Below are 26,803 nucleotides of genomic sequence, written 5' to 3' on the forward strand. Positions count from 1 at the left end.
CTGGTACTGTTGGTATTGGGGTAGGATTAGGGATATTGGAGATGCTGGGGGCCTCAGCACCCAGCATCAAAGTATGTTGAACGTTGTCTAAAATGGGACCCATGGTCTCTGTTAGAGACCAGATCGAGACAAAGGAATGTCTCCATGGCGGAGGGCTTTGGCCTCAGCAACTTATGCCAGGAGCGCTGTGCCAAGTAACACGTCTGTGCCCTAACTTACTAACTGGCAACCAGAACTAAAGGGGGTAAACTCTAGTCGATTTTATTACTGGGGTGTAACCTATGTACAAGTTGAGTATATATAGTTACAATGAGGGTGGGCCTGCAAATGGCAGGGCTGAGCGGGGCAGAGCTAATGGGGTTAAACATTAGCCGATTGAATATTACCAACAAGTCAGGTTATGGGGTTAGCGGAATGGTAGGCGATAACCCAGAAACAGAAAGGAGGGATAGGCCCAAAGGTGGGCTTGGATGGCAAGCGAGTGTATTGCCCAGCAGAGGTGGGAGTGTGCTAGCAGACGTTGGAGCTGTCCGGAAGCCTTTGGGGCTCCGTACTTAGGGAGGCATAGGTAATATATTGAAAAGAGGGGGTGGTGACCATCAAGGGATGTGGAGGTGATTGTGGAATATGGGGGCTCCAAGGTTGGTGAAGCAGGAGCAGAGATAGTCCAGAGGGATCGGAAGCAGTGGAAGTCGATGGCCATGGATGGATATGACAGTATCCCCTTCTTAGGCCTGAACCCTTGAAGGCCCAGAATTAGTAAGGTGAGGGGAGCTGTACTTACAGAAAAGAAAAAAATGAAGATGGAAGTGAGGAGTGGAGAGAATGGGAGAGATGGGAGAGGAGTCGGGGTTCCTAAGGAGCTTCAGGTCCAGGCTTGTCTGGGTACTGAGAGTGGAACACTTTGACGAGGTCGGAGGTGTGATCGAGTTTGCCAGCAAGGAGCCATTGTGTCTCCTCATCGGTCCCTTCATAGCCTAGCCACTTGACCAGGTAGAGCAACTTGTTGTCAGGGCACACCCGCCTGACCCGGCTCCACCCGGCCCAACCTGACCTGGTACCCCGCCAGTCCACCCCTCCTTACCTCCTCCCCCTTTCCCTTCTTCCCCCTCATCCTCCCCTCCCCAGTTTCTCCTTATCTTACTTCTCCTTTATTCTCTCTTTATTCTACACGGACGACTTTCTCTGTATCAATGTACAACTGACCCATCTGCAGCGCGCCCACCATGTACCCGGCCCGGGCACCTCGGGCGACTTCCCGCTGTGCCCAGCACGCGCGCCTGCACCGGATACCCTCGGGATCTCCCACGGAGACACCCGGGTGGTTACGGCTGTGTGCGAGGGTGACGTGGCACCCGTCATGTGATCCAAGCCGCATGTATATAAACGAACCTGAAGTGGGAACCGAAGAAGTAGCCTTCTTCTCAACTTTCCACTTCAGGTAAGTAGTACAATATTTCTCCTTTAATAATAATAACAACTTTCCACTTCAGTCTAAGTGGCCAGGGACCGCTGTCCCACATCGGGCCTGTCAGTACGCACGCCCGATCCGCCCCCCGCCAGGCTCTCGGTCCCGGACGTTATACCCGGACCCCCTCGACCCCGGACGAGTCCCTGACACTTGTTGCGTCTATGTCAGTCGATCTTGGAGTCGAGTATCTCTTCGATCTCAAACTCCATCTTGCCTTCAATTTCTATGGGAGGTGGAGGTGGCTGGTGGCAGTTTGGAATGACGTTTGGGACAGAGGGTTCGATCTGCAAGACATGGAATACCGGGTGAATGGCTTGCATGTTTTCCGGCAGGCAGAGAGTGAGGGAGTGAGTTCCAACGTGGGCAATGATCTTGAATGGGCCAAGGTTTTTCTTGGAGAGCTTTTTGGAAGGTCAGGTGGAGCGGAAATACTTGGCCTTTACATAGACCGAGGTTCCTACCTCGAAAGCTGGGGCAGGACTCCGACAGGAGTCTGCCGGGCCCTGATAATGGATCTGAGCGAGGTGCATTTCCTCATGAAGGAAGTGGTGGAGGGAGTCAAGATCTACAGAGTACTCTTGGGCATGTACTGATGTTAGGTCTCGCTCCAGGTGAACGGTGATGTTCGGATGGTAGCCTTTGTTGGCGAAGAATGGAGAGATGCCTGTGGTGGCATTTGGAGCATTGTTGTAAGCGAACTCTGCGAGAGGTAGGAGTTCAGACCAATTGTCCTGCTGGTAGTTACTGTAGATGCACAGGTACTGCTCGAGCATCTGGTTCATCCATTTGGTCTGACCATCTCCTTCTGGATGATAACCGGAGGTGAAGTGGAGGCAGATGTTGAGGGCCTTACCAAGTGAACAGAAAAAATGAGAGACAAACTCCGGACCCCTGTCAGAGGTGACATGGGAAGGAACTCCGTGCTTGGAGAACACATGGAGGAGGAAGAGCTTGGCCAGTTCTGGAGAGGTGATGGCATCATGGGTAGGAATGAAAATGCACTGTTTGGACAGGCGGTCCACGACGACCAAGATGGAAGTGAACCCAGAAGAGGAGGGTAGCTGTTCGATGAAATCCATGGAGATGGAGTTCCAAGGACATTCAGGGATGGGGAGTTGTTTGAGCAAGCCGTAAGGCTTATGATGGGGGACTTTGGCATGGGCACAAGAAGTGCAGGAGGAAACGTAGCTCTTGACAAAGTTACGGATGCCCAGCCAGGTATACTCACGACGTACTAGATCCAGAGTCCGGTTTTGACCGAAGTGTCTGGAAAGTTGGTGGTCATGTTTGTCTCGCAAAATGCGGAGATGGAGATCATTGGAATCTGGAACGTAAATGCGGTTGTCCAGCCTTAACAGGCCTTCAGCATCAATGGACCAGTGGAAATTGGGGAGGTTGGGGGAAGCGAGATGAGAAGAGATTGTGGTATCAGAGGAGAGGGAGGCTAGAATGTCTTGATGGAGAGCCTCTGTGTCAACGAGTACAGCTGCTCAGATTACTGTGGCAGCTAGGAACGTGGCTCGTAAGGATGCAGTGAGCTGCTCCAAAGTGAAGACCAGTCGGAAGTTCTGTGGATTGACATGAGCATAGTCCATATCCCCTTCTTTGGGATAGACGTCCCAGCGTCTAGTCAATGCATCTGGTTTTACTCCGAGTCTTCCGGGATGGAATTGGACAGTCATGTGGAACTGGGAGAGGAACTCTGACCAGTGGGCTTGCCGCTGGGTCAAGAGTTTGGTGGTGGAAAAATACTTGAGGTTCTTGTGGTCGGTAACGACGTCGATTGGAGTTCCTGAACCTTCAAGATAGTGACACCATGATCGGAATGCATCATGAATGGCGAGCAGTCCCTTATCATGGGTGTCGTAATTGAGCTCCAGCGCCAAGAGTGTTCTAGAGCGGAAAGCAATGGAGCAAATCTCTCCATCATCACAACGGATGGACAGGATTCCGGAGATCATGTAATCGGAGGCGTTGGTTTCTACAATGAGGGGGGCATTGGGTACCCAATGTGTCAGGATAGGGGCAGAAGTGAAGGCTTCTTTCAAGGTATTGAAAGCCGAGCAACAATCGTCAGAGAATAACCAGGGGGCTCCCTTACACGTAAGGCACGTCAAGGGGACCACAATGTCGGAGTATTGGTGGATGAAATGCCGATAGAAGTTAGCGAAGCCAAGGAAGGACTGGACATCCTTGACTTTATGGGGCTTGGGCCAATCTTGGACGGCTTCTCAATGGACATGGTGAGTCCGGAGGGAGAAAGGCAGTATCCAAGATATTCTGTAGTGTCTGTATGAAATTTGCATTTCTTCAGATTGGCATATAGGCCATGTTTGCAGAGTCTCCTAAGACCTTCTCGGACATGCTCCTGATGTGAAGCCATGTCTTCCGAGTAGGTAAGGATGTTGTCTAGGTAGACTACCACAGAAACGTCCAAGAGGTCGGCAAAGATCGTGTTGACAAATCGCTGGAAGGCCATGGGTGCATTCATGAGACCGAATGGCATGACAAGCCACTTGTAGGAACCATAGCGTGTGCAGAAGGAAGGCTTCCATTCGTTGCCTGCTGCAATGCGAACCAGGTGGTAAGCATGCTGGAGGTCAAGTCTGGTATAGACTGTGGCATGGCTAGGGGCGTCAAGGAGGTCTGAAATGCGGGGAAGTGGGTAGCGATCCTTTTTGGTGATCTTGTTCAGCCCTCGGAAGCCAACGCAAAGATGGAGGGATCCATCCTTCTTGCGGACAAAGAGGACCGGTGCCGCGTGAGCGGAAGTAGTGGGACAAATGAACCTGGAGGCTAGGTGTTCATCTAAGAACACCCAGAGAGCCTCGAGTCCCGAGGTAGAGAGAGAGTACATAGTACCCAAGGGTGGTGAAGTGCCTTCCTCAAGGTTGATCTTCAGGTCATGCTCACGGTGCGGTGCCAGCGTTGAGGCTTTGCTCTTACTGAACACATCCGCGAACTCGTGATACTCCTTCAGAACAGCTGAGAGGTCAATGGAATCGGTGTGGGATGAGGCAGCCCTTAAGCGGCTGTCCTCGGAGGGGATGGTTAGGCTGAAGGATACCAATCTTTCAAGTCGACAAACCTTCGCGAATGCGGAACAGCTGACGAACTCGATAGATGGTAACAGAGGAGTGGGAGCCTGGGGCTGGGGTGCTGGCAGAACATCAGATGGTTGGATGTCGGACAACGGCAGTGGTACCGGAGACGATGGGGGAGAGCTCAGAGTAACTGTCTTGGTAGGTTCGGAAGTTCGGAACGTAATACTGCTTGAGACCCAGTCAATCAACAGATTGTAGCGGGTAAGCCAGTTGTGTCCTAGAACTAGGGAACATGATCCATCCAGCGATGTGACAAAGAAAGTCATGGGGGTGATGTTTCCGGAAGCGAAGCGGAGGGGAATATCAACAGCACGAATTATGATTGAGTTGGTGCTACCGTCGAAAAGGTGTAGTTGTAGGGGTTTTATCTGATACATCTTCAAGGCCAACTTCTTTATGAATGTGTCGTCGATGAAGCAGTCTGAAGACCCAGAGTCTATGAGTGCGGGTATGTTCTCATAGGTGCAGAATGTCAGAGACCAGATTTTAAGACGAAGGAATGTCTCCGTAACGGAGGGCTTTGGCCTCAGCGACTTCTGCCAGGAGCGCTGTGCCTAGTGACACGTCCGTGCCCTAACTTACTGACTGGCACTTAGAACCTAGTGGGGGTAACTCTAGTTGATTTATCTGCTGGGGCGTAACCTATGTACAAGTAGTGTATATATATGGTTACAGTGGAGACGGTTCCGCAATTGGCGGAGCCGGACGGAGCGGAGCTAATGGGGTTAAGACATTAGCCGACTGAATATTACCGACGAGTCGGTTCGCGGGGTTAGCGGAAAGGCAGGCGTTAACCCAGAAACGGAAAGGAGGGATAAGCCCGAAGGTGGACTCTGCAGGGCAGGCGAGTGTATTGCCCAGCAGAGGCGGGAGTGCGCTAGCGGACGTCGGAGCTGTCCGGAAGTCTTCGGGGCTCCGTACTTAGGGAGGCGTAGGTAATAAATTGAAATGAAGGGGTGGTGGTCATCGAGGGGCACCGGGAGGTTTGCGGAATACGGGGGCTCCGAGGTTGGTGAGGGGGGAGCGGAGTTAGAACGGAGGGGTCGGAGAGTCCGGAAGTCGATGGCTGGGAATGGATATGACACAGAAGAGTTTATTGTGTGTCCTTGTCAGGGGACGACTCCCGGGTCCCCATGACCCTCCCCTATGGTCCACAGTCCCAGGTGTAACCAGCCCTGTCCAGGGCACAACCTACTGTGGGTCAGAGATGATATATAGAAGAGAGGCAAGTATATACAACTTGCCTACTGTGGGTCAGAGATGAGAAGGAAGTTAACTTCTCATCTTCCCACAGTGGCCACAATACATCGAAAACTTCCGGAGATATCCGGAAGTCACATGAGACCCGAGACCCGAGGTCCGGGCCCTCCGGCCGCACTGAGCGTCCGGCACAGGGCGCGCGCGGGGAGTGCAACAGCCGGGTGCGGTTGCGGGTGCAGGTGTGGATGCGGGTATGGGCTAGGTCAGGGTGTATGCCCTGACAGTCCTATCAATGGACAGAGGAGAAGAAGAGACAGGAGAAGAGAAAGAAGAGAAACGGAAAGAGGTGGATCGATCTATGGAAGTAGTCAGAGGGGGCAGAGGAGAGAGTGGTACATTGTCAGGGCATGCCCTGCCCGACCCCCACTCCGCACCGCTTCTCCCTCTTCCTTTCTCCTTTCCTCCTTTCTTCCTTTCTTTCTTTCTCTCTCTCTCACATGGACCACCTTTCCCGCTGCTCAACGCATCACTGGCGTGCACACCTATTTCCCCTCCTGTATCTTACCATCCCTACATCGCTGCCACCGCCGCTGCACTCGCCCCGCACCCACAGCGAGCCCTCTCGGGATCTCCTGCAGAGACACCCGGAGAGCCGTGGCTGTGTGCAGGGGTGATGTGGCGCCCCCCACGTGACCGATCCTGCATGTATATAATAACGGCTGGAGTGGGAACCGAAGAAGTAGCCTTCTTCTCATATTCCCACTTCAGGCAAGTAGTGTAGTCTCCCCTTTTAATGATAACTCATATTCCCACTTCAGACTAAGTGGTCGGGGACGCTCACCCTGCGACGGGATCGCCGCTATGCACAGCCGCTATTCGTCCCACCAAGTCCCACATGCAGGGACCTCGCCGCTTTCGGAGCTGTCCCTGACAGCAGAAGAAGGCTTCAACCTCATCTCCCCCGCCTCCCCCGCTATGGTGACCGAAGAGCAGTACAATGAACTGCTGTCCCGATTCCAAGAGCTCCAGGCCATCGTAGAAAGCCAAGCTCAAAACCAGCCCCCAGCTGCGCCTGCACCGGCGCCGCCTCCCGCACCGACACCCGCACCCACCCCCAGACCTAAACCACCTAAAGTCACCCCCCCCACTGCCTTCTCTGGAGCAGCCGAAGACCTTGACCGCTTCAAGGCCAAATGCAGCATATATTTCCATGTCCGAGCAGCGGAATTCCCCAACGCCCTCTCCCAGATCCTTTTCGTCCTGTCCTACATGAAGGGAGGGACTGTGGGGGCATGGGCGACACAGCGCACCATTGCGCTACTGACAACGGGCTCCCCCCGGCTCACCATGGACGAGTTCAACACAGAACTCGATGCCATGTTCCAGGACCCGAACCGCGAGGCCACAGCCAGACAGAAGCTGGCCACTCTGCAGCAGGGCAGCGACTCCGTGGATAAGATCATCCAGAAGTTTGAGATCCTTGGACCCACCTCACGGCTAGGGGACGTGGGGCTAGTAGATCGCTTCGAACAGGCGATCAACTCCCGCCTCCGCGAGAGCATTTACCGCCTCTGCCCCATGCCAACAACCTGGGCTGAGTGGAAACGCGAGGCCACCCTCCTCGACAACCAGTGGCGGTGTTTCCAGGCGACGCAACCCCGCTTAGCCCCCGCCAGGCCCCCACTCCCCACCACTCTCCTGCAGCCACACCCCCCACCTGCCGCCACCACACCCCAGCGCCCCGTGCCCTGCCCCGCAGCAGGAACAGGGCCACAACCCATGGACCTCAACCACTCGAGGATCGACCAGAGGTGAAACAGGCTGTATTACAACTGCGACGCACCAGGGCACATCGCGTGGGATTGCCCGCAACTGAAAACCCGCCGAGCTCGACGGATGCACCCTGAAGACCTCAGAGCACTCATGGAGGGGCTGAGGAGACAGCTGGTGGACGAACCAGAGACAGAGGGAGAAAGACAGGAGGGGGAGGCCCAAGAGGATTTTCAGGATGGCAACCGGTGAGGGACGCGCCCCGGCCACCTGTAGGCGATAGTACTAGCTCATGTAGATACCATGAGGTGCCTAGCCCAGCGCCGACATCTAAATTCCACCGAGTCATCGCCAAGAAGAAGAGGAAAAATGCATCCTCAACCAGCAAGGGGAGAGAAACCCCAGAAACAGCGTCGGAGGTAGCGGTCCTGCCACCCGCCATCTATGTGTTGTCCAAGCACCCCCCCAGATCCCTCAACCTTGCTGTGAAGCTGACCGCCTTAACGTCCCTCGCCAGCATCTCCATGTCGGCGCTCCTAGATTCCGGAGCTACAGGGAACTTCGTGAGCCCCGAGTTCGTCCGAAAACACAGGCTTGAGACGACCCCACTCCCTCAGCCCATCCCTGTCCGCAACGTCGACGGAACCCCGAATGAGAACGGAGCCATAACCGAGGAGCTAGAGGCCCTCTTGACGTTTGGGTGACACACGGAGCGGGCCTGCTTCGCCGTTGCGAACCTTGGGAGGCAGTCCCTCATTATAGGACACTCGTGGCTGCTACACCACAACCCGGAAGTGGACTGGACATGACAGAAAGTCATCATGTCCCGCTGCCCAACATCCTGCTGGTCGATACGAGCGCGAGTCGACTCAAACCCCGCGATAGAGCCCGGGGATGGAATCTACGCCGCTATCATTCCCCTGGGGTGGGGACATGAGCTAAGAGCGACCACGACCCCGTCACAGCGGATGGCCCAGGAGGCCCACAAGCCAGAGGCAGAACCCGCACAGTTCGAGGCACTGGTGCCAGAGCAGTACCAAGACTTCCGAGATGTATTCTCGAAGGAAGCCTTCAACCAGCTACCTCTGCAGAAGCCTTGGGACCACACGATAGACCTGGCACCAGAGGCCAAACTCCCGAGAGGGAGGACCTTCCCCCTGTCAAGGCCAGAACAGAAGGAACTAGACAAGTTCCTCCACGAAAACCTGCGGAACGGACGCATACGGCCATCCAAGTCCCCGATGGGGGCACCAGTCTTCTTCGTCAAGAAGAAGGATGGGTCGTTATGCCTGGTCCAAGACTACCGCAAGCTCAACGAGATCACAGTGAACTCATACCCCCTCCCCCTCATCTCGGATGTCCTTGCGCGCCTCCGAAACGCCAAGTACTTCTTGGTGCTAGACCTCCACTGGGGGTTCAATAACGTCTGCATCAAAGATGGCGATGAATGGAAAGCGGCATTCTTGACCAACCGGGGGCTGTTCGAGCCTACCGTCATGTTCTTTGGCCTATGCAACTCCCCAGCAACATTCCAGACCATGATGAACGACATACTCCGAGACTTCATCGACCAGGAGGTTGTCATCTGTTACATGGACGACATCCTGATCTTCACTGCTACCCTGGAAGAACACCGGAAGGTTGTCCACGAGGTTTTGGAAATGCTGTGAAGAAGAAAGCTCTTCTTGAAGCCGGAGAAGTGCAAGTTCGAGCGGACCCGAATCGAATACCTCGGCCTCATCATCGCCGAGGGCAGCGTCGCGATGGATCCCGTGAAGATCCGCGGAGTCCTCGACTGGCCGACCCCAACTAAGGTCAAAGAGGTGCAGTCCTTCCTGGGGTTCGTCAACTTCTACCGCCGGTTCATCAAGGATTTCTCGGAGATAGCCCGCCCCCTCCATGCATTAACCCGCAAGACAAAGACTTAGGCTGGAGCATCACACTCAGGTAATCCTTGCCCTTTTATGTCTATCTAACTATGTAACAAAGCAGACAACAACCGTGAAACTAGTGCCTCTGACGCTTTGTGCGACTAAGGGTTTCACTACCTGAGACCAACATAAGGAACATTCTCTGATTCCCAGAAAAGTTGCTACTAAGTACTAATGTACGTCCTACGTTGTGTAATCTCTCATTTTGACTTACTGTGAATGCAAACGTAGCTTCTCTACGCTGCTCTTTACAACATCTCTTGTATGGTGACTAGTGTTTGTGATCACACTGCGACATCGTGCAACCATTTGTGAGGTGGGAGTAGCGGGTAATGCCGCCTCAGGCAGCGTCCACCTGTTATTTTCTCTATTGTTACTGCGTGCGTTTGGGAACCATGCTAGTGTTTTGCCCCAATTCACACGCAACCCTGGCCTTCGTTCAGTTGTCCCTGTCCTGCCAGTGTGAGGACCGGAAGGATCAAGCAAACAGCATCCGCTCTCCGGATTGTGCCTCCTCCAGACTTTCAATACAGTTTGGATTGGGTTATCGGGAGAAGAGTCATGGTGAGATGACGATACTCCTGGTGTGAACTTGCTCATGATGGTGCGTGCGTGGTATGCCATCGGTGGCAGGTGCTACGTCCACACAGTTGTATATCTTGGCTTCTGTTGTTCCATTTCCCATTTTCATGCTGAACCCGGCGCCCACCTCCCTTTCTCACCTACGCGACTCACCAATCACTACTACGCACCTTTCCTTCACATCGGTCGGATTCCCGGCGATGATTAATCGCTCGCTTTGTCGCCCTTACCGGGCGCAAACTACGGTACATATGGGTCACTTGTATGGACGGGAGTCCGTTCCCGCTTATTAGCGTCCAAGTAATACCATCGCTCTATACAGCTCAGTTTTGATACCCTGGGGACTGACATTTAAGCTGGCATCTACATTGGCTTCTCACTTATAATTCCTGACACCAGTTAAATGCAGATGACTAGCCTTGATGCCGAGAAGGATTTTTCTGCAAGTGCCGGGCATGCCCAGAGTGAGAAGGTACAGTAGTCGAAGCAAGTGCTATTCTCTGTAGTTGAAGCTATATACATGCCTCATTTCACGTGTCCTGAACTTAAGACAACCCAATCTCGGGGAGATTGGCCAGATTTACTTTCGCACAAGCGCGCCCCGAGTCTGACGCATCGAATCAGCAATACTAAGGAACATTTGTGCCAGTTGAATCTATACAAGCTGGTCAAGTTTGCAGCATGGGAACAGGGATACGCTACGCACCGAATCATTAGCATAATATGATCCACACGGGGTATCACACGGGGTATCGCGCGATGCTCCTGGTGATGCTCTCCTGTAAATATTTGTTGCAAGGGTCGTCATGGAATCAAGAACAGGAGAGTAGGATCTAGCTGCAAACGAAACAGTGAAGAATGACAAGGGCTGCCTGTGGTGGAGATCAAATCATTGACGGGAAACCCAAAGTCACCTTGTACTGACCCCAACCAAACAGCCCTATCACAGATCTCGCGAAGGTCTTGCAACGGTGAGTGGGCTTCGCCGTCAGACAGGAAGATAACGCATGGAATTCTGACATGAAATGAGTACCGCAGATCAACATTTGACAACAACTCGAACCTGTCCACACTCCAATTGTCTTCCATGACACTCTGGGCTTCTCTGATGGCAGCACCGAAGTCTGTTCCTCTACCCAGCCTAACATTCAGGAGAGGTACCAGAAGCGCATCAGCATCTCGCGTGAGATCGTTGGCAATCACTGTCTGTATGCGAATTTTCAACATAATCCGAGTAGCAATGTAGTCCGGGAGGACTCACAACAGCGGTTGAGTCAAATACGACTACTGAATATGTATCGCGCCGAATACCGTCCGGTGAGGCACTCGCGCGAGCCGTCCAGAAACTGTAAACAGCAGATAGCACGGCGCCATATCTATTATTGTTGGAATGGGTGATCTGGCGAGTCGCTGCCTGTCCCGCAAGTGGAAGTCGGTCCTGATGGCTCATGGAACTCGATCGGTCCAACACGAATATCCTAACGATGCGACCAAGTCAGCCCATAAAGACAGTAATGTTGCGAAAGAGCTTCCCGTACACATGGTAAGGGGTGTGGTGGAGTCCCGGGTTCTCGCAATCGAAGGAATGACCGTCCCGAGAGATATATCCCGTAGTACTCTGAGTATTTGGAGAAATGGGCTTATGGAACATAGAAAGGGTACAAAAAGAACGTTGTGCCTTTATATTCCCGGTGGCCTTGTGTTCGTCACCTACGTGTGTGATGAGGTAAGCTGCGTTTCCTCCATCCACCAACTGCGATTTAGGGACGAACCATTGCATTCTGAATCACTAAGGCAGATGTGAGATCATGAAGTAAGCGGTGATTAATGACATACCACCTGGAGAAATCATCTTGGAGATCCTGAGAATAAGGATCTACGGGTCATATCAGAGACCGGAATTTTTGCGCACTGATTCATGGATAGCCACCTCGGAAACCTATGTTATTAGGTTGAGGCTCAGGAATGAAAGATATCGGCAAGCTGATTTATCAGATACCTGTTCGTGCCCAATAAGAAGCATGTGTAACCCAGTCCTTAGCCCTGCTAGGTTTCGGATTCATTCTTGTGGTGATATGCTCCACTGTATCGTCAGCACAATGTTCGCCTTCAGGGGCACGACAGAAGTCAATGTGTACGTGCCGACCCAGCTCCTTGCAGAACATGTTGCAGTACATCGGCGCACCAGAGTCACCTGTGCTGAACTTTCGGCCTGCAATCTCTCGAGTGGTAGAATCATCTCCCTCAAAACTCCAAGAGGTCTGTTCCATGTTACCATGCGTAGTGCTATGCAACCCATGATGATCTTCGAATCCTGAAAGTTAGCCCGAACTTCTGGCTAGGGTCAATCTTAGGGACATACTGATAGCGAGGTTACAGAAATAAAGGCAAAAGGGGCAACGAGTTTCACAAAAATGGAACGCAACCGGATTGGTCGTATGCGCGTGCGCCCCATCATGCTTCAATTTATTCGGGGGGATACCTACAACACATGGGAGCTTGTTCGCGACTTGGGTGTACTACGAAAATTGTCGAGAATCGGAATACGGCTCGGCCAATTCAAGCACATACCTTCGTGTATTGGAAAGTCTCGTTGCGGCCGACGAATGTAGTCTCGATAGAGCGGGGAGCAGAGTCTATTCTACATATTCCCCGTGATCCGCAAGGCTCTTTGCAATGATGTTCTTGCCTTGATACACCAATTAGTCCACAATCGTGATTTCAAGCGAGGTTAACGAACCCGCAGAGGTGGATTGCACCGTGCTGAAGTGGGTGAGAGTGTGATGTAATGGAACACAGTCGACTGCACAATCGGCATTTAGCTGGACATGTCAGCCTATTTTCACACTCGTGTGTATCGTGGGAATCGCGGCTACAGGGTTATCAGCAATGCCAGGGGCACCATGGCTCATGAAATTCCACACCAATCAATTGCACACGGCTTCATGCATAAGGGCGCGCCATCTTGCTCAATCAAACTGAGACGACAAGGCTTGCCGCAGGAGTGGGTGCGAGCAGAGCATAGGTGGATCGCATCCTTGTGTCCAATTGGCCAGTGGCAATGGTATATAATCAATTCCCTTGCACGTCAGCTTATGCGGTGATACTTGCTTTTGTACAAGCCCGTAGACATCCTCTCTTATTTTTCAGGTAGCAGGGCCTGCCGCACACATGCCGAGTCAAGTCACATCTTTATGCCAATCAGCCGCTATACCGTTTAATAAGATGTTTGAAGTACACACATATGGTTCCCATCGTGACCAGCTCTATTAATAATGGTCAAGAAGGAACAGGGCCAGAGAGTAGTGCCGACTCACATCATGCCGCATAATTTCTCCTGGGGCTTGGAGCCGCATTCATCACACTTCAAGGCACAGCAGTGGTCAGTGGTGCAATCGTGGTCATTCATGTGGTACTTGGATAGGATGCACTTGAGGTTGCAATTTTGGCATTTGACTCCGCACATATCTACGCCTTCAATAAGTTCCAGGGAAAGTTGACTGAAACAGCGACGAAGCAGTTGAATATCTGTTTGTTCAGGAGGGAACCTGGTTGTGTTTGAGTAGATCCATTTCTCGACATACTCAATCCGTTGCTTTGCTTCTTGGTGCAAGGCCATCGCAAGCGACGAAAACCATTCCAAATCCAGCATGTTCTGGCGTGTGCCAGAGATGGTAGCGATACACCGTTGCTGCACTTTAACCAAAAGTTCATCTCTGATCTTGGGTTCCTTCATGACTGATTTGAGGAAAAGGTGGTTTCTGGAGGACGTTTCAGGTTGGATTGCTTCATCGGTATCCAAGTTCTGTCGGATCAGCTTAGTAATATGAGCCACTATATTCTAATTCCCCCGACCTTGAGATAGCTTCCCTCATTCCCATACTCCGTGACACCATATGCGAGGGCGGATGGCAAAAGATTTTGAAGAAGCTGCGCGCGGTGCGAAGCGAGGGCATCTAGACATTGGTCAAGCAGAGAATTGCAATTCGTCCAGGAGGGACATACGATCAAGGGCTCCCCAATCGCTCGCCTCAAAGTTAAATCTTTAACGAGACTGACGACAGGGGGAGAATTACAACTACCAACCTTTAACTTTGCCATTAAGAACTTCATCCGTTCCAGGAATACGGACGCAGTTCCATGAGATGGATCTTGGGCATCTAGACGTTTCTTCAGCTTGTTCATCAAGGTATAAAACATCGAAGACTGAATAACAGGCCATGGAAGAATATCAACTGTGCCACGGTGCAACCTAGAAATGAAATTCCCTTCTTTCTCTTCTTGAACCATTTTCTGGAACTTCAACCGGAACCTTAGTCCCCCGCCAATAATGGTTAGAAGGCCACTTATTTGGGATTGGGCTGTAATACGCCAAATTGACTCACTCTTGGACAACTTCTTTCGTATCGGATTCGACAACATCCTGGCGGCGTTCAAATGAGTGACAGACGAAACGAGAGGCGAAATATTTACTTTGATTATAATTGCCAAAGTCGACCGGAAGAGTTCGGGGTTTGCAGACGGTTCAAACTGCGCCGCAGATGATTGAAAGCTCTGAAGCAAGTGGGCAAGTGGGGCGGGAAAGACAAACCAGCAATCTTACCGTGAATAGTTCTAGGGGTGCAACGGCACTGCTCTGTCATTTGCGATAACGAAATGTATGAACGAACATACCAGCAACATCCCGCGAGAGAGCAAAATTATTCCGGAACAACACCTTAAGAGCACCAATCAGTAAGAATGTCTCGAGGCAGGATTAGAAGCAGATCGGTCACCAAGTTGGAAAGCGCCACATTAAACAAGACTAATAGCATGTCCTCCTGCGACGTCCTTTCGATGGAATGTATTCCTACAGACGATTCGTTAATAATGACATCATTTTAACCTAAGGTCCTTGCACAGACGCACCTTCGAAATCAAGACTTACGATCAAATCTGCATCGGTTGGCGTCACGGACAACCACACGCCCTCTGTGCACCTCATTGCAGATCCAGCGAATGACGTATCCACAAAGTGATTCAGGGCATAACTCTTCCCCACGGATTGCTCGCCTAAAGGAGAGGCATCACCAGAGATGTCCGATCAGCGGAGAATTTGATAGATCATACCCATAGAAGAGACGACTTTTACAGGCTGACGCACGCAACGTTCGGATCATGGACGATCAATGCGCAAGAAAGAGTCGGGCGCACCTTCGAAGCCATGTAGGACCCAAACATACTCTCATACCATCCGATGGAGATACTGCAACAAACTTGTTAGGCAAGAGCTGCATAATCGCAAAGAAACAGACCTATCAGCAATCGTTAATATATCGGCACCCAGCAGCTGCTGCTCAAACTCAGGGGATGAGATGCCGTCCTTGAGTGGCGTGAAACGGTTCGACGTGACAACGGCTATGTGAATCGGTATTAAGCATATGAGGTCGACAATCCACCTTCCGGTGAAATATGTAGTGATTTCCGAAGAAATGGACTGGCGCAAGGATGAGCTTGTGCTGTGCTGAATGTCAATGGAACCTAATCTGCCGTCCGTTGGCTTTCGCGTTTTATGCTCGAATGACCGGATCATCCGTAAAAAGTAAGATCGTAGTCGAGCAATGGGAATCGGGTGATCCCCTGCAGTAAAGGTGAGAGAAGGCGAGTGACGAGCCGTCGATGAAAGGCTTCTCCTTATCGTAGATGCAACAGGGAACTTGGTCCATACTTCGGAATGACAGTCAATGAGTGAATTGCAAGTTGATTCTCCTTTTGAACCAGCCCTAGCTTCTCCATGGGCACGGAAAGTGAACTCGCTAGCCTTGTTGGTGATCTCTAATCGGACTCCACTAAGCTGTCGTGAGTCATCCTCGATCGCCATTAGGTAAGCGTTCCTTCGTGCGACAAATGATGTGATTGTCGTCGGAACCGATGCAAAGGCCTGAGGGAGTTGAAGTAGAATTCCTTGGGGTTTACAGCCAAATGATGCCGTATGATAAGATACGGTTTGCACCACGTTCGAACTATTTGGTGCTGTAATAAACAGACACGAGCCATCCGGACTAGAACAGACGCCTGTCGGAGGTGATTCCAATTTCAGAAATGCCGGTCTGTTGCAATGCAGTTAGTGAACTGATCGACTCATATCAGGGGGAGAGACTACTTGAACTGTTCCTGCACGACAGAATATATCCTCGCGTGTCCTGAGCTCTCGATAAGGAGTATTTCATCCAAACTACTTATGAAACACATTTTCGAAAATTTGGTCTCAGCATCGGAGCCCATCCGTAATCGTCCAAGGTCAACCGGAGAGCCACGCAAATTGAGACTCGTGTATGACTCGTCGATCGCATAAACGTGGAGGCGATACTTGGCCTGTCGTGTCGTGTCGTGTCAAGTCAGCATTCAGCGTGACCGAGATGCACCGTAACGACGACCCACATCCAATAGTGCCACTGATCTTCTTGGCTCATTAACAGAAAACAAGAAATCCTTTCCCATTCGTTCAGAAGAAAACTCTTTCTTGGGCCTTCGAGAACCTAACATGACGGGTATTTGAACATCGTCGTCAAGATAGATACAGATTTTGCGGTCTAGGGAGTCCTCCACGACTACTAGACATTTTGAGCGCTCCAGAAGCTGAATATGCCTAAAGTGATCTCAATACCCGGTCACAGACAAAAAAAATTGCACCCACCACAATCTTGACGTAGCCGGTATGGCGAACTGGATGGAGTGCGCTCCTATATGGAGGCGCGGCACAATCGAAGCATCCATAGTAAGACGTTGGACGTCTTCAGACATTAATCCAAGTGGTTGTAACGTGTACATGAAATGGGCAGGCTCGTCTTTCAGCTCCGAGACAGTGAATATGAAACCTTGGAGCCAATAAAGGGCATGCAGGCGTTCGGTCAACTAATCGGAGTCACCATACTCTTCGTTTTACGTACCGCTGTATCTGTAGTAACTGCTATCAGGAACGATGTTGTGGATGCACAGTTGGCAGTCTCTGCGAAGACCCATTAGTCATGGGTGACGGTAGGGACGAGACGCAAACACGCACTTCATCCCCTCCATCTTACTTGCATGGTTTATTCGAGCTTTCAGTTGCGATAGATGCTGATTTTTTTGTTCTTGGGACTTGACTCGATTTTTTGCTTCCAATTCAGTTCTCCAACGTCTGTAATATATCTCCGACTCCGACTTAGCTAGGTCCTGAGACCAGGAGGCCAACACGCCCAAAAGCCACTCTAGTGCCTGATTGCGAACCTTGGTCACGGCGTCATGGAGCGTACGGCTATAATCACTGTCGCTGATGTGTTGGATGAATACAGAATCACTCATCGGTGGTGCCTCGCGAAGGAGGGCTCTAATAAACGGGTCGGGTTCATCCTGCGCTTTTGATGAGCCAACAAACCATCCAAATCCCAAAGTAAGGTTGGAGTAAATGTTCGCTGGCGAAAGTGCACTGCCCCTGGGCGGTGACCTTGTTCCATGAAGAATAGTAGCGATCACCTTGTTCCAGTTGGATCCCCCGGTCACGATAGCAGCATCGAGTTCGTCGGGAGTGGCTTCTGGCACGGAGCCCCTGGCCGCACGAGATTTCAGAGCCTCGATGGAGATTATGAAGCGACGTTTAATATCTTGGAAGCCGGGGGCTACAATGGAATGAAGTTTGAGTCGACGAAAGGCACCACCCACTAGGGGTATTAGCTGGTGTATAACAACCCCTTCAGGGCCTGTGATAAAAGTAAGAGAAGTGGTCGGATGCACTGGTTAATGTTCAATGGAGCAACCGAACGACGAGCAATTGTCACCTTGATACGCGGTGTCCTCTATGTGTGATGCTAGATCCGATTTAAACGTACTGTTCTCAACGAGGTCAAGGGGCAGTCATACTATTGCAAAATTCCACTCCTTACGGGTACAGATCCACCAAATGCTGCACAAGCTGATTCGATATATGACGCTGCAGTCTCGGTATATCTTCAGCGAGGTTCTCTTTGCCTCTGGCACAAAGCGACTCAAACTCCTGACCGAGCATGTGTCTTTCGCGCTTATCGCTTCTTTCGAAGTCTTCACAAAGGGCCTTGAAACGCTCGTTCAACCCGTTCTCAATGAGAATCACAAGTGCCGCAGGATGAAGATCGTCCGCTAACTGGATGGACTGGCGACGGTTTCTGAGGAGGCATTTCAAGTCAGCGTGTGGTCGCAAGTAGGGGTGATAAGGCATACTTAAGCTCTGTCCGAAGGGCAATTCCATTGATGACTCTGGTAGTGCTCTTTGGGGTACTTCGTTGAGGGATATACTCTGTTACTAGCAAGCCTTGGCGCGTATCTCCTGGCACCACTCGTGGTTTCAATACATCGCCTAATCCTTCAACGTTATGATGATCTGGATCCGCTCTAGAGGGAAAAGCGGATTGGATAGGAAACTGGTTCGAACGAGTGAGTGGACAAGGCAGGGGCCTGGTTATGTATCGTCAGACCTTGAATCCTGCATGCACAGTCACATTTTCTTCTTGCTCCACGGTTTTCTCGACGGTAAACGAGAAAACCCGGTCATCATCATTCTCATCTGAGCTAAAGCCTTCCCCTTCAGCGATATTCGATCCCATCGCGGCGTCATCATCCCATACAATGCTCTCCATGTGCTCTTTGGAAAGAAGAGCGACTATCTGGTTGCTCAGCCGGCCTAAGTAACTGAGGCAACCATGTGAGCTCGGAAATTCAGTCTGATACGGGCAGCTTGGGACTTACTGCATGAAAGTCGCGCGATTCCTACAAATGTCTCCTGTTGCGTTATCATTCCAGGTATTCTCCTCCGGCCAATAGAGAAGGAAGGCGGGCTGCATGAAACCTGTATCGAGACCCATAGAACCCTCCTTCCGTTGGGTATGGTCATCAAGGATTAGATATATTCCCGTTCCTAAATGAGGGCCTGAAGGGACGCCACTGGCAGGCAATGGCGTCAGAAGATCCCTGGCACTAATAATCGGAAAAGCAGGGGAAACCCATTATGGTTAATGAGGGAATGGGTAGGTGGTTAACTTGAACGTACGTAGCTGCATCGATGGCATTTACTTCTTCGAGGAACTCAATTATACGAGACCTGCTGCCATAAATTCCGACGGGCTTGAGTAGCACTTCATCGAGCGCAGCGAAATCGATCTTTGGGGAGTGTTATGTTGTGTGGTGAAAGTGAACTGACTACTTACTTTTGTCATCGATTCAAAGGCTCCAGGACGGAGAACATCCATCAGGTTTCGAAGGGAATCCGGAGGGATGACGACTTTATCGACATGTCCGTTGCTTCCCTGTTCGGTGCGAAGCGCTAACAAGCGATACGCATTCTTGATTCGAAGGAGTAAGTCCTCTCCCGACCGCGGATTAGCTTGTGACGACATCGATGAAAGCCGGCCACGAGTGGAGGCGATACTTGATCCTTTGTCAAAAGACTACAGAGCGATGGTGCTTGCAGACAGATCGTCAGTTATGAGGGAGTAAGAGTAGGGCGCTGGGTTGAGTGGTTATCTTCTATACTAGTCGAGACGCGCGCGGCTTGATTAATAGGGGTAGCAAATGCATTCAACAATTAATATCACACGCGCAAACGCGGGGCAGGTGACCAGCCGCAGCTACAGCGCCTCGACAACGATAAGGGTGGTGATCCGCATCCCCAGTCCCTGAATGGGCCAGACGTCGCTCCAGCGAACTGACACTGACACCCCTGAAAGGATTGCATTACTACATATATCTGCTCCAAAAATCCCTCCGTAACTCCCCATGGGGGGTCTGAGCGGGGCCACGCCATTGTCGTTAAGCGCGAGTTGGCCACAGACAAACAACGAACATGTACATATGACACGCTGAATTGCCACGGTGAGTCATATCATGTTGGCGTAAGCAAAACGGTTTTTCACACGTGGGTTAGAGTAACGTTAACACACAGCATCGAGAGGAGTCCTGCCTACGAGTCCTCTGTACTTCACAGAATTGGTAACGTTAGAGCTAGAAGGGGGGGGTAAATCGTCCCATCCACATGGGTATAGCAAGGCTGATTGGACTGTTCTAGGCTTGTGAAATGTGTTTTCTCCAAACATCATGGTGTTGGCCGAATTGTATTGTCTTCATCGCGTTTTAGGCGGCGCGTCAGCAGCGCACGTGGCTGCCGATGTTTGGCTCAGCTTACCAATATTATATCGCCAAAAGTGGCGACTACATTCGTTTCATGCGGAAGTAAGTAAAAACGTCTTACCAAGATGCGGCTATTTACGAATTAGGGTGCGTAGGATGAGCCCGCTGATATTATAGTAGTCCTACGGTAGAGGCTCGCGGATGCCTGGCTACCATATGCATGCATGGGGCCGACTTCTTTTCCAATGGGGACATTTGCGGCGTTCGAACTGGCTTGTTATCCGATTTCCCTCCGATTTTTAACCAATATGAAGGGGGAGGGGGGGGGTCCTCGATCGGCCAGTTGCAACGTCGACATACTTACTCCGCCAATTTCTCACCCAGAAATCATGCGTACAACATATATTCTCGATGGATATTTGGGGTAGTGATGGCATGGCATGGCATGGAAGCGATACCCACCCATGCAACGAATTAGAAGCCCGTCATAGAGGCTGTGGAAGTCCTGAGCGACCACTATAATTTTTTCCTAATTAATCAATTAGGGGGATCACACTCTCATCCAAACCCGCGCCGATTTCTTCTTTGTTTCTGGTCTCTTGTTTGTTTGTAACTGTGGCTTCGACAATGCGGCGCTTCCCCCTCTCTCTGCTATGTAAGCGGATCGAGTACATATACATCTTTAAAAACCACTTCTAAGCACGCACTGATTTTTCTCACTTCTCACTATCACAGACACCCCCCCCCCCCCCCAACACACACAATGATCGAGTACACCTTCTCCAACACCAGCCTACGAAACACTCGAATCTACGCACCAAACGGTTCGATAGCTTACACCATCACTTCGGAGAGTCATTTCTTCCGTGCGGACAACACCACCGTCTCGCGTGTGATCGATGGTCAATCTATCGAGATCGTCAAGTTCGAATGGCATGATACGACCAAGAGAGATGTGATGAAGACCTCGGGGAATGGGGGGACGACGGTCAAAGTTAAGGATTATCTACCGAAAAAGGGGATGTTTTCATCGTCAGTACTAGTTTTTTCTGACTAGTTTTGTGTTTTTAATACTTTGATATAATATCAAATAGTTCAAGGCTATTTTCGACCCCCAATGGTCAGTGGAAATGGAAATCCAAAGGACCTATTGTGCGTCGATGGCATTGGCGCAACCTCCTTCCGTGAATATATAAATCATGCGACTTCCCCCCTTTTGTTTTAGGTATACGATCCACATGGGAGCGCTTTGGCGCGTTACCAGAAGAACAAACGTCTCTTTGGTTCAAATAAATCTGCAACCGGTGCTCCAGCCTCACTTATCATCTCATCCCCAGACGCCTCTCAGCGTTTGGACGATATCGTTTTTGGACTTCTCATCATGCACAAGGATAAACAGAGACAAGACAAGGAAGCATCAGAAGTACCGGTCGGTTAAAGCTAGGGGGCCGGGCCGGGAGTTATACATAGGTATAGGCGCAGAGCGCGAAACGGCCAGCAAAACGGTGCATTGCATGCGGGGGTTAGCCTTATTTGTAGAATTTGGACTTACGCTCCCCCATGATGTTTTTTTTTTGGTCGGTCAAAATTGGGCTTTCGCCGACACTTGACATTCCAATATGTGTGGCTAGGCGCCAAGCTAGAGAGAGTTCTTTTCGGAAACTGGGGTATATAACGGACTACTTTCTGTGGCCGTTAATGCATGCGTCTTTCTTCGTGCGAGTATAATATCATACAGGCGTCAAACTTCGTGTGGAGGGTGAACAACAGATCTTGGATTATATCAACGGATCCAGAGTTTTATATTTTACCCGTACGTCATTGACCAGCCAGCTGCGTGGCCTGAGGAGATCAACTACCTGCGTCGTCATATACCAGGTCATCGCCTCTCATTTCGACTATGCAATGATGATAAGATGGAGAGCGGCTCGCAGCATGCATGCATGCACTTCAATAACTGACCTTTCTGTATTACTTAATCGCGAGATTCGACACAACGCATCCAACCCTCGAGATCTTCCAAATCCGGTTTAGTTTTCATTACAGAAACGTTGGTAAATTTTAAAAAAAAAAACAAAAACAAAAACGAAAAAAAAAACCTAGATCGCTTTAGAGATGTAAGAATCCTCAGAGTGCACGAAGTTGGAATCGATAATATTCGTATACGTACGTAAAAACAGGAAGAATGATCATCATGTAGCGCCGCTGCATTATGATCAAAAGGAAGAAAGAATCCTGCGCGCGCGCGCGCGCTGAACACATGCAAGCTAGTACGTATCCCTGATAGAAGATCGATCGATCCTGAGCAAAAAGCGCCACTCCTATATTATGCATCCAGATCCCTTCCCCCAGCCTACTCTGCGATGTGGTCACCACTGAGCCGATCATTAGGTCCAGTCGAGGAGGGGGGGGACGCGAGCACACTGGGGCGGAAGTTGAAGTACTGATCACGATCACGAATTTCAACAAACAACAATCGTTAGGGATCAATACGATTGAGTTTGCGCCACTTGGCAGCATTCTCATTCGCACTACCTTCCCAACTCGTACCCTCCATCACCGATGCTCTCCAATTGGGTTGTTCCGCAAAGGACTTTTTCAGTGCTTCGAGTGCGGAAGGATCTGCGAACGGGTTGGTTGGAATGAACACCTTTCCAGAGCCCGCTTCATTGGTATTGCTCGGACCTTGATTGTAGCCATCGCCGCCACGACCGCGACCACGACCACGACTACGGGCGCGACTACGATGACTACGACTACGGGCACGACCGCGATGACCGCGACCATCGGGACCACGACGACGACGACGACTATGACCACGATTGCCACCCTCATCAATCCAATGCACCCAAGAGATAGGTAGAGGGATAGCTCGATCCTCGTACAGTGGCCAGTGACCACGCACCCGCATTTCATGAAAAAGAAATGCACCGTGAAATGGCAATCGATCGTCGTATTCGGGGAGATTTATCGCTCGGCCATGATAGACTTCCAACTCCTCCGATTGAGAGTGGTTAATAAAAACGAAGCGCCTTCGCTACAGTAAGAAGTAGGGGGGAGGAGGAGGGGGTAAGAATAGACGGTGGGCTTCAGAGAACTAGAAAAAACTAACCTCAGGGATCCAGCGTATATAAAAGCAATGCGTATCAAAGTAGGCACGGTGGGTCGCGCAAAGCCGGATACCGTTTCGCGCCTCATGCATCACACTCTTTGCTGCTGCTGGCACGAAACCAGAGTCCTTCATTGCCTGCCACTTTGTCGTTGTTGTTACCCAATGATCAGTTTTCTGGTACGGTTTAAAAAAAAAAAAGAAACAGTAATTCATAACGCACTGTGTCGCATTCTACCCTCGGGATTATGTGACAATAATACAAACTTCGTGGTTGGGAAAAACCACAAATGACACACAAGTCCGCACCCCGTGTCTGAATCCCGCTTTTGAAGGCTTCCGTTCCTGATATAGTAGAGATGGTGTGGTCCGAATATTGGAACGGATTACCATCTAACAGGTTGAACGGACTTGGAGTCCACTCCATGTGTGTGGAATAGACGAATAGACAGGTTGAAAGGTTCGACGTTGGTGAGGTGGCTATGCAAATCCTCAACCTCAAACTTCCCAGTAATGTTCAATATCTATCTACGCCCAAACACCGTACGTTTGTATGTAACCAAGCGCTGACAGAATTGTCCAAGAACACGGAGCTTGGTTGGTACATATTACCGTAGATTCTGGGATTGCATTGGTGAACGTACAAGTGATCGATCGATAGCTCACGATCTCACTATCGGTAAGTTGCCCAGGAAGCTTCAATTCAATTGAGAGTCGATATAGTAGGGGGCCGTCGTTTCTCCACCGGTCAGTAATGCCAGCCTTTAAAAGTTCCCGCTAACGCACGGCTCGAAATTCCCTCAAACGCTGATTTCTAGAGCCTGAACCTATACTACCAAAGGCTAGTGACCTATATCTGACAAGTCGTGCAGGCTGAAGGGGGGGGAACGGTGACGTAGCAGTATGGGGGGTGGTCCGCAATCAGGTTATCGCGGCTCTGCCTGACGTTGGATCCACTCGAGACAACGGTCTTGGCGTGAATTTTCCTCTTCCTCACTCCACATTCCCGGCCATCTCTTCCCCTTCCCCCCTCGTCCTCTTCTGTCGTTGTTTCCGCTTCTGCCATCAACACGCATGTCGCAGAACAGTAACGACGCAAACTTGCCATGACATTCTCCCGCATTAAGTGGCCCGATATACTCACCTCTTCCTGTCATCCGTGGGGCTCCTCCATTAACGTTCGTAGGTTGCGGATGACACCCCTGAATGGCGTTTGAAAGCGGACACCGAAACATCTGCACTAACTGCCCTTTGAGATCTCCGCCATCGGTTGCTAGATCCTCCAGCGTCGCCAACCAAAGCAGGCTCTCGGCCAAGAGCGGTATAACCACCTGAAATGGCACTCAGCATGTTTGCATCAGAGACTAATTAACAGCATTGCGGGTTTTCTGTAAACACGCCTGGCTTGAGGAATCGCACGAAGCATTGGTCATCGTTGATTTATCGATAATTCTGGTCAAAAGCGTCACGGCCAGCGCACCGTGGAAAGAGCTTAATTCCTCATTCAGGTCGTCGAACTCGAATCTGTCAAGAAACTTGTTGCAACATCACAGAGTCGTTCACACGAACCGACGATTGTCAGAGATTATATCAGCTTGTGGATGTCGTGCTCTCCCGGATCTTAAATCTATATACATACTTGATGGATCCTGGGGCGAGATCGATGCCTACGACCTGATGTGCGGCGTGCCCCAGCAAATGACGGTTCATCAGTTTGTATTAACATTTGTGGGAAATACAGTAGCCTCTGCGTGAGGGAATTTCTGCGGAAGTTCGAAGAACGAGTGTGTTCGACATTGAACAAACTCATACACAAACGGCGTTCACATGGATAATGAAGTGCATGTACATACCTTCGCCATTTCAATCGCCCTTACAAGAATCGCATCGGTTAGCATCGGATTACCCAGCGGTTAGTGTAATACAACTAACCATTCTCCACCTCCGCATCTTTCTCAGCACTACTGTTCCGGGAGTAACAGATATATAATAGATCGACTTACCACAATCCAAAATCCGTTTCTCCTCGCCTTCTTCGGCTGCGAGAACGTGATCGACAGTTGTAGTGGCCTGGTACAGGCCACCCAAGCAGAGCCTTAGGACCGTCTGAAGCTCCGCGCTGTGCCAGGGAATGTGAGATTGGGGATTGGGACAGAGCGTGAACTTACGATCTTTCCCACTCTTCGACATCTACATTTAATTTATTAGATATCCTCCCACTCTGTTCCATAAAAAAATCTCCCTAATTTCCCTCCGATGCATAGGAATGTACAGAGCACTCTTCTTCCGACCTAACCTCGCCGCTGTGGTCGGAGGTGTTACGATGTGGTGCGGGGAGGTCCATGCCCTCTTATCATCTATTCTCCCATTCCTCAACATCTACCATGAAGGAAAACGTCAGTAAGAATGCGAGTCTATTTGCTTTGGGGCTTTACGGACGCACCGGCCGGGAGAGGATCGATGGGAATTAATCTATTAAATGTCATCCCACTCTGTTCCACAAAAAATCTTCTCTCCGATGCGTAGGAATAAATGGAGCGCTCTCTTGCCCTTCTTCCGACGCTATGGACACAAGTGTTACGTTGTGCCAATACGGGGATGACCATGGAGATTATCGATCCTTGCACGGATCTCTGGGTCGCTTCAAAGCTCCCCGTCCTCGTCGTTCATGGGGTGTTAGAAAGAGGAAACCAAAAAAAAGATCGATATTTGGGCGATCGGTTTTGTAACCCGATTACCAGCCATCCCGACCGCACCCTTATCTGATTTATCATGCATTGTCGATCCTTCGGTTGTACTCAGTCCCTAGGGATAAATATAACCGCACTGCCACGTATCAGATAGAGTTCAACAACAACCTAGTTCCGCCAGGATGACCCTCCCATGTGCAGCATCACGTACGACCCTCTCATTCGCAGCATGGGCACTACGAGTTTCAAGTCCCATTTTGGCGGCATGACCGCCAACCTATCTTGGTCTGAGTCGCAGGGCAAGTGAAGATGTCTTGTTATCATCTTGGTCTTTTGGGCCCAGTATAGCACACGGCTGTCGCGACAGAAATGATCACTCGTGCCTTTTGCTCCGCCCACGAATTCGACAAACTAAATCACTTTAGCGTATGAGTATATGCATTGTGTGCGCTTCCGCCGTCGCCCATGAACCGATCGCAGCGAAAGCGTCCACTCTCTCTCTCCCTCACCCTTGGATTGCAGGTGGTCCTTATCGAATTATTCATTCCGATATCTGGCCTGTTCCGTCCCCATCTTACGAGGCGTTGTCCTAATCCAAACGCTTCAACGAGCTACAAATGCAATTAGATACGCATTCTCAATGGACCCCCCTCACGTTCAACAGCACCATTAAGTTGACCACATATTTTGGTGGCACGCGTGCCATCTTCATTGAGCCAGAGATTCTGAGACGATTGCTTTGTAGTTCTTGTTCGAAACACATAGGGTTCCGTTAGCTTTCCATCTCGTTGTGATTAGGGCTAGGACACCGGCATGGTTCTCACTAAACA

General features: G+C 50.7%; 3 protein-coding genes across 3 annotated transcripts; 1 reads left to right on the forward strand and 2 right to left on the reverse strand.

The window, feature by feature from the left end:
- Window positions 1-10,638: 10,638 nt before the first annotated feature.
- On the reverse strand, window positions 10,639-19,444 carry EI90DRAFT_2913057 (uncharacterized protein; the record flags this gene model as incomplete). The annotated part of the gene is given in 40 exon segments (XM_039054486.1): window positions 10,639-10,713; window positions 10,765-10,926; window positions 10,980-11,073; window positions 11,122-11,264; window positions 11,320-11,536; window positions 11,597-11,768; window positions 11,831-11,847; window positions 11,895-11,934; window positions 12,058-12,363; window positions 12,421-12,577; window positions 12,630-12,747; window positions 12,799-12,930; window positions 12,983-13,095; window positions 13,146-13,150; window positions 13,166-13,248; window positions 13,301-13,324; window positions 13,376-13,863; window positions 13,914-14,014; window positions 14,064-14,088; window positions 14,145-14,370; window positions 14,444-14,481; window positions 14,532-14,612; window positions 14,725-14,775; window positions 14,834-14,907; window positions 14,967-15,110; window positions 15,168-15,192; window positions 15,252-15,303; window positions 15,353-16,147; window positions 16,201-16,412; window positions 16,479-16,686; window positions 16,735-16,915; window positions 16,972-17,046; window positions 17,120-17,809; window positions 17,839-17,870; window positions 17,966-18,217; window positions 18,273-18,472; window positions 18,527-18,740; window positions 18,798-19,025; window positions 19,099-19,208; window positions 19,256-19,444. 40 exon segments carry the CDS (start codon window positions 19,442-19,444, stop codon window positions 10,639-10,641), a joined length of 6,549 nt encoding a protein of 2,182 aa, XP_038918715.1.
- Window positions 19,445-20,937: 1,493 nt separating this feature from the next.
- Window positions 20,938-21,612, forward strand: EI90DRAFT_3120608 (uncharacterized protein; the record flags this gene model as incomplete). The annotated part of the gene is made up of 3 exons (XM_039063323.1): window positions 20,938-21,206; window positions 21,269-21,326; window positions 21,400-21,612. The coding sequence occupies 3 exons, from the start codon at window positions 20,938-20,940 to the stop codon at window positions 21,610-21,612; spliced, it is 540 nt and encodes a 179-aa protein (XP_038918716.1).
- Window positions 21,613-22,500: 888 nt separating this feature from the next.
- EI90DRAFT_337948 (uncharacterized protein) lies at window positions 22,501-23,959 on the reverse strand. The gene is made up of 4 exons (XM_039067500.1): window positions 23,507-23,959; window positions 23,287-23,427; window positions 22,860-23,211; window positions 22,501-22,796 (listed from the first exon to the last, which is right to left on the reverse strand). The coding sequence occupies exons 1-4, from the start codon at window positions 23,708-23,710 to the stop codon at window positions 22,654-22,656; spliced, it is 840 nt and encodes a 279-aa protein (XP_038918717.1). The 5' UTR covers window positions 23,711-23,959; the 3' UTR covers window positions 22,501-22,653.
- Between the last annotated feature and the right edge of the window lie 2,844 nt (window positions 23,960-26,803).

This window comes from Cantharellus anzutake (genome assembly GCF_015039405.1).
Source record: "Cantharellus anzutake strain C23 chromosome Unknown EI90scaffold_13, whole genome shotgun sequence".
NCBI lineage: Eukaryota > Fungi > Basidiomycota > Agaricomycetes > Cantharellales > Hydnaceae > Cantharellus > Cantharellus anzutake.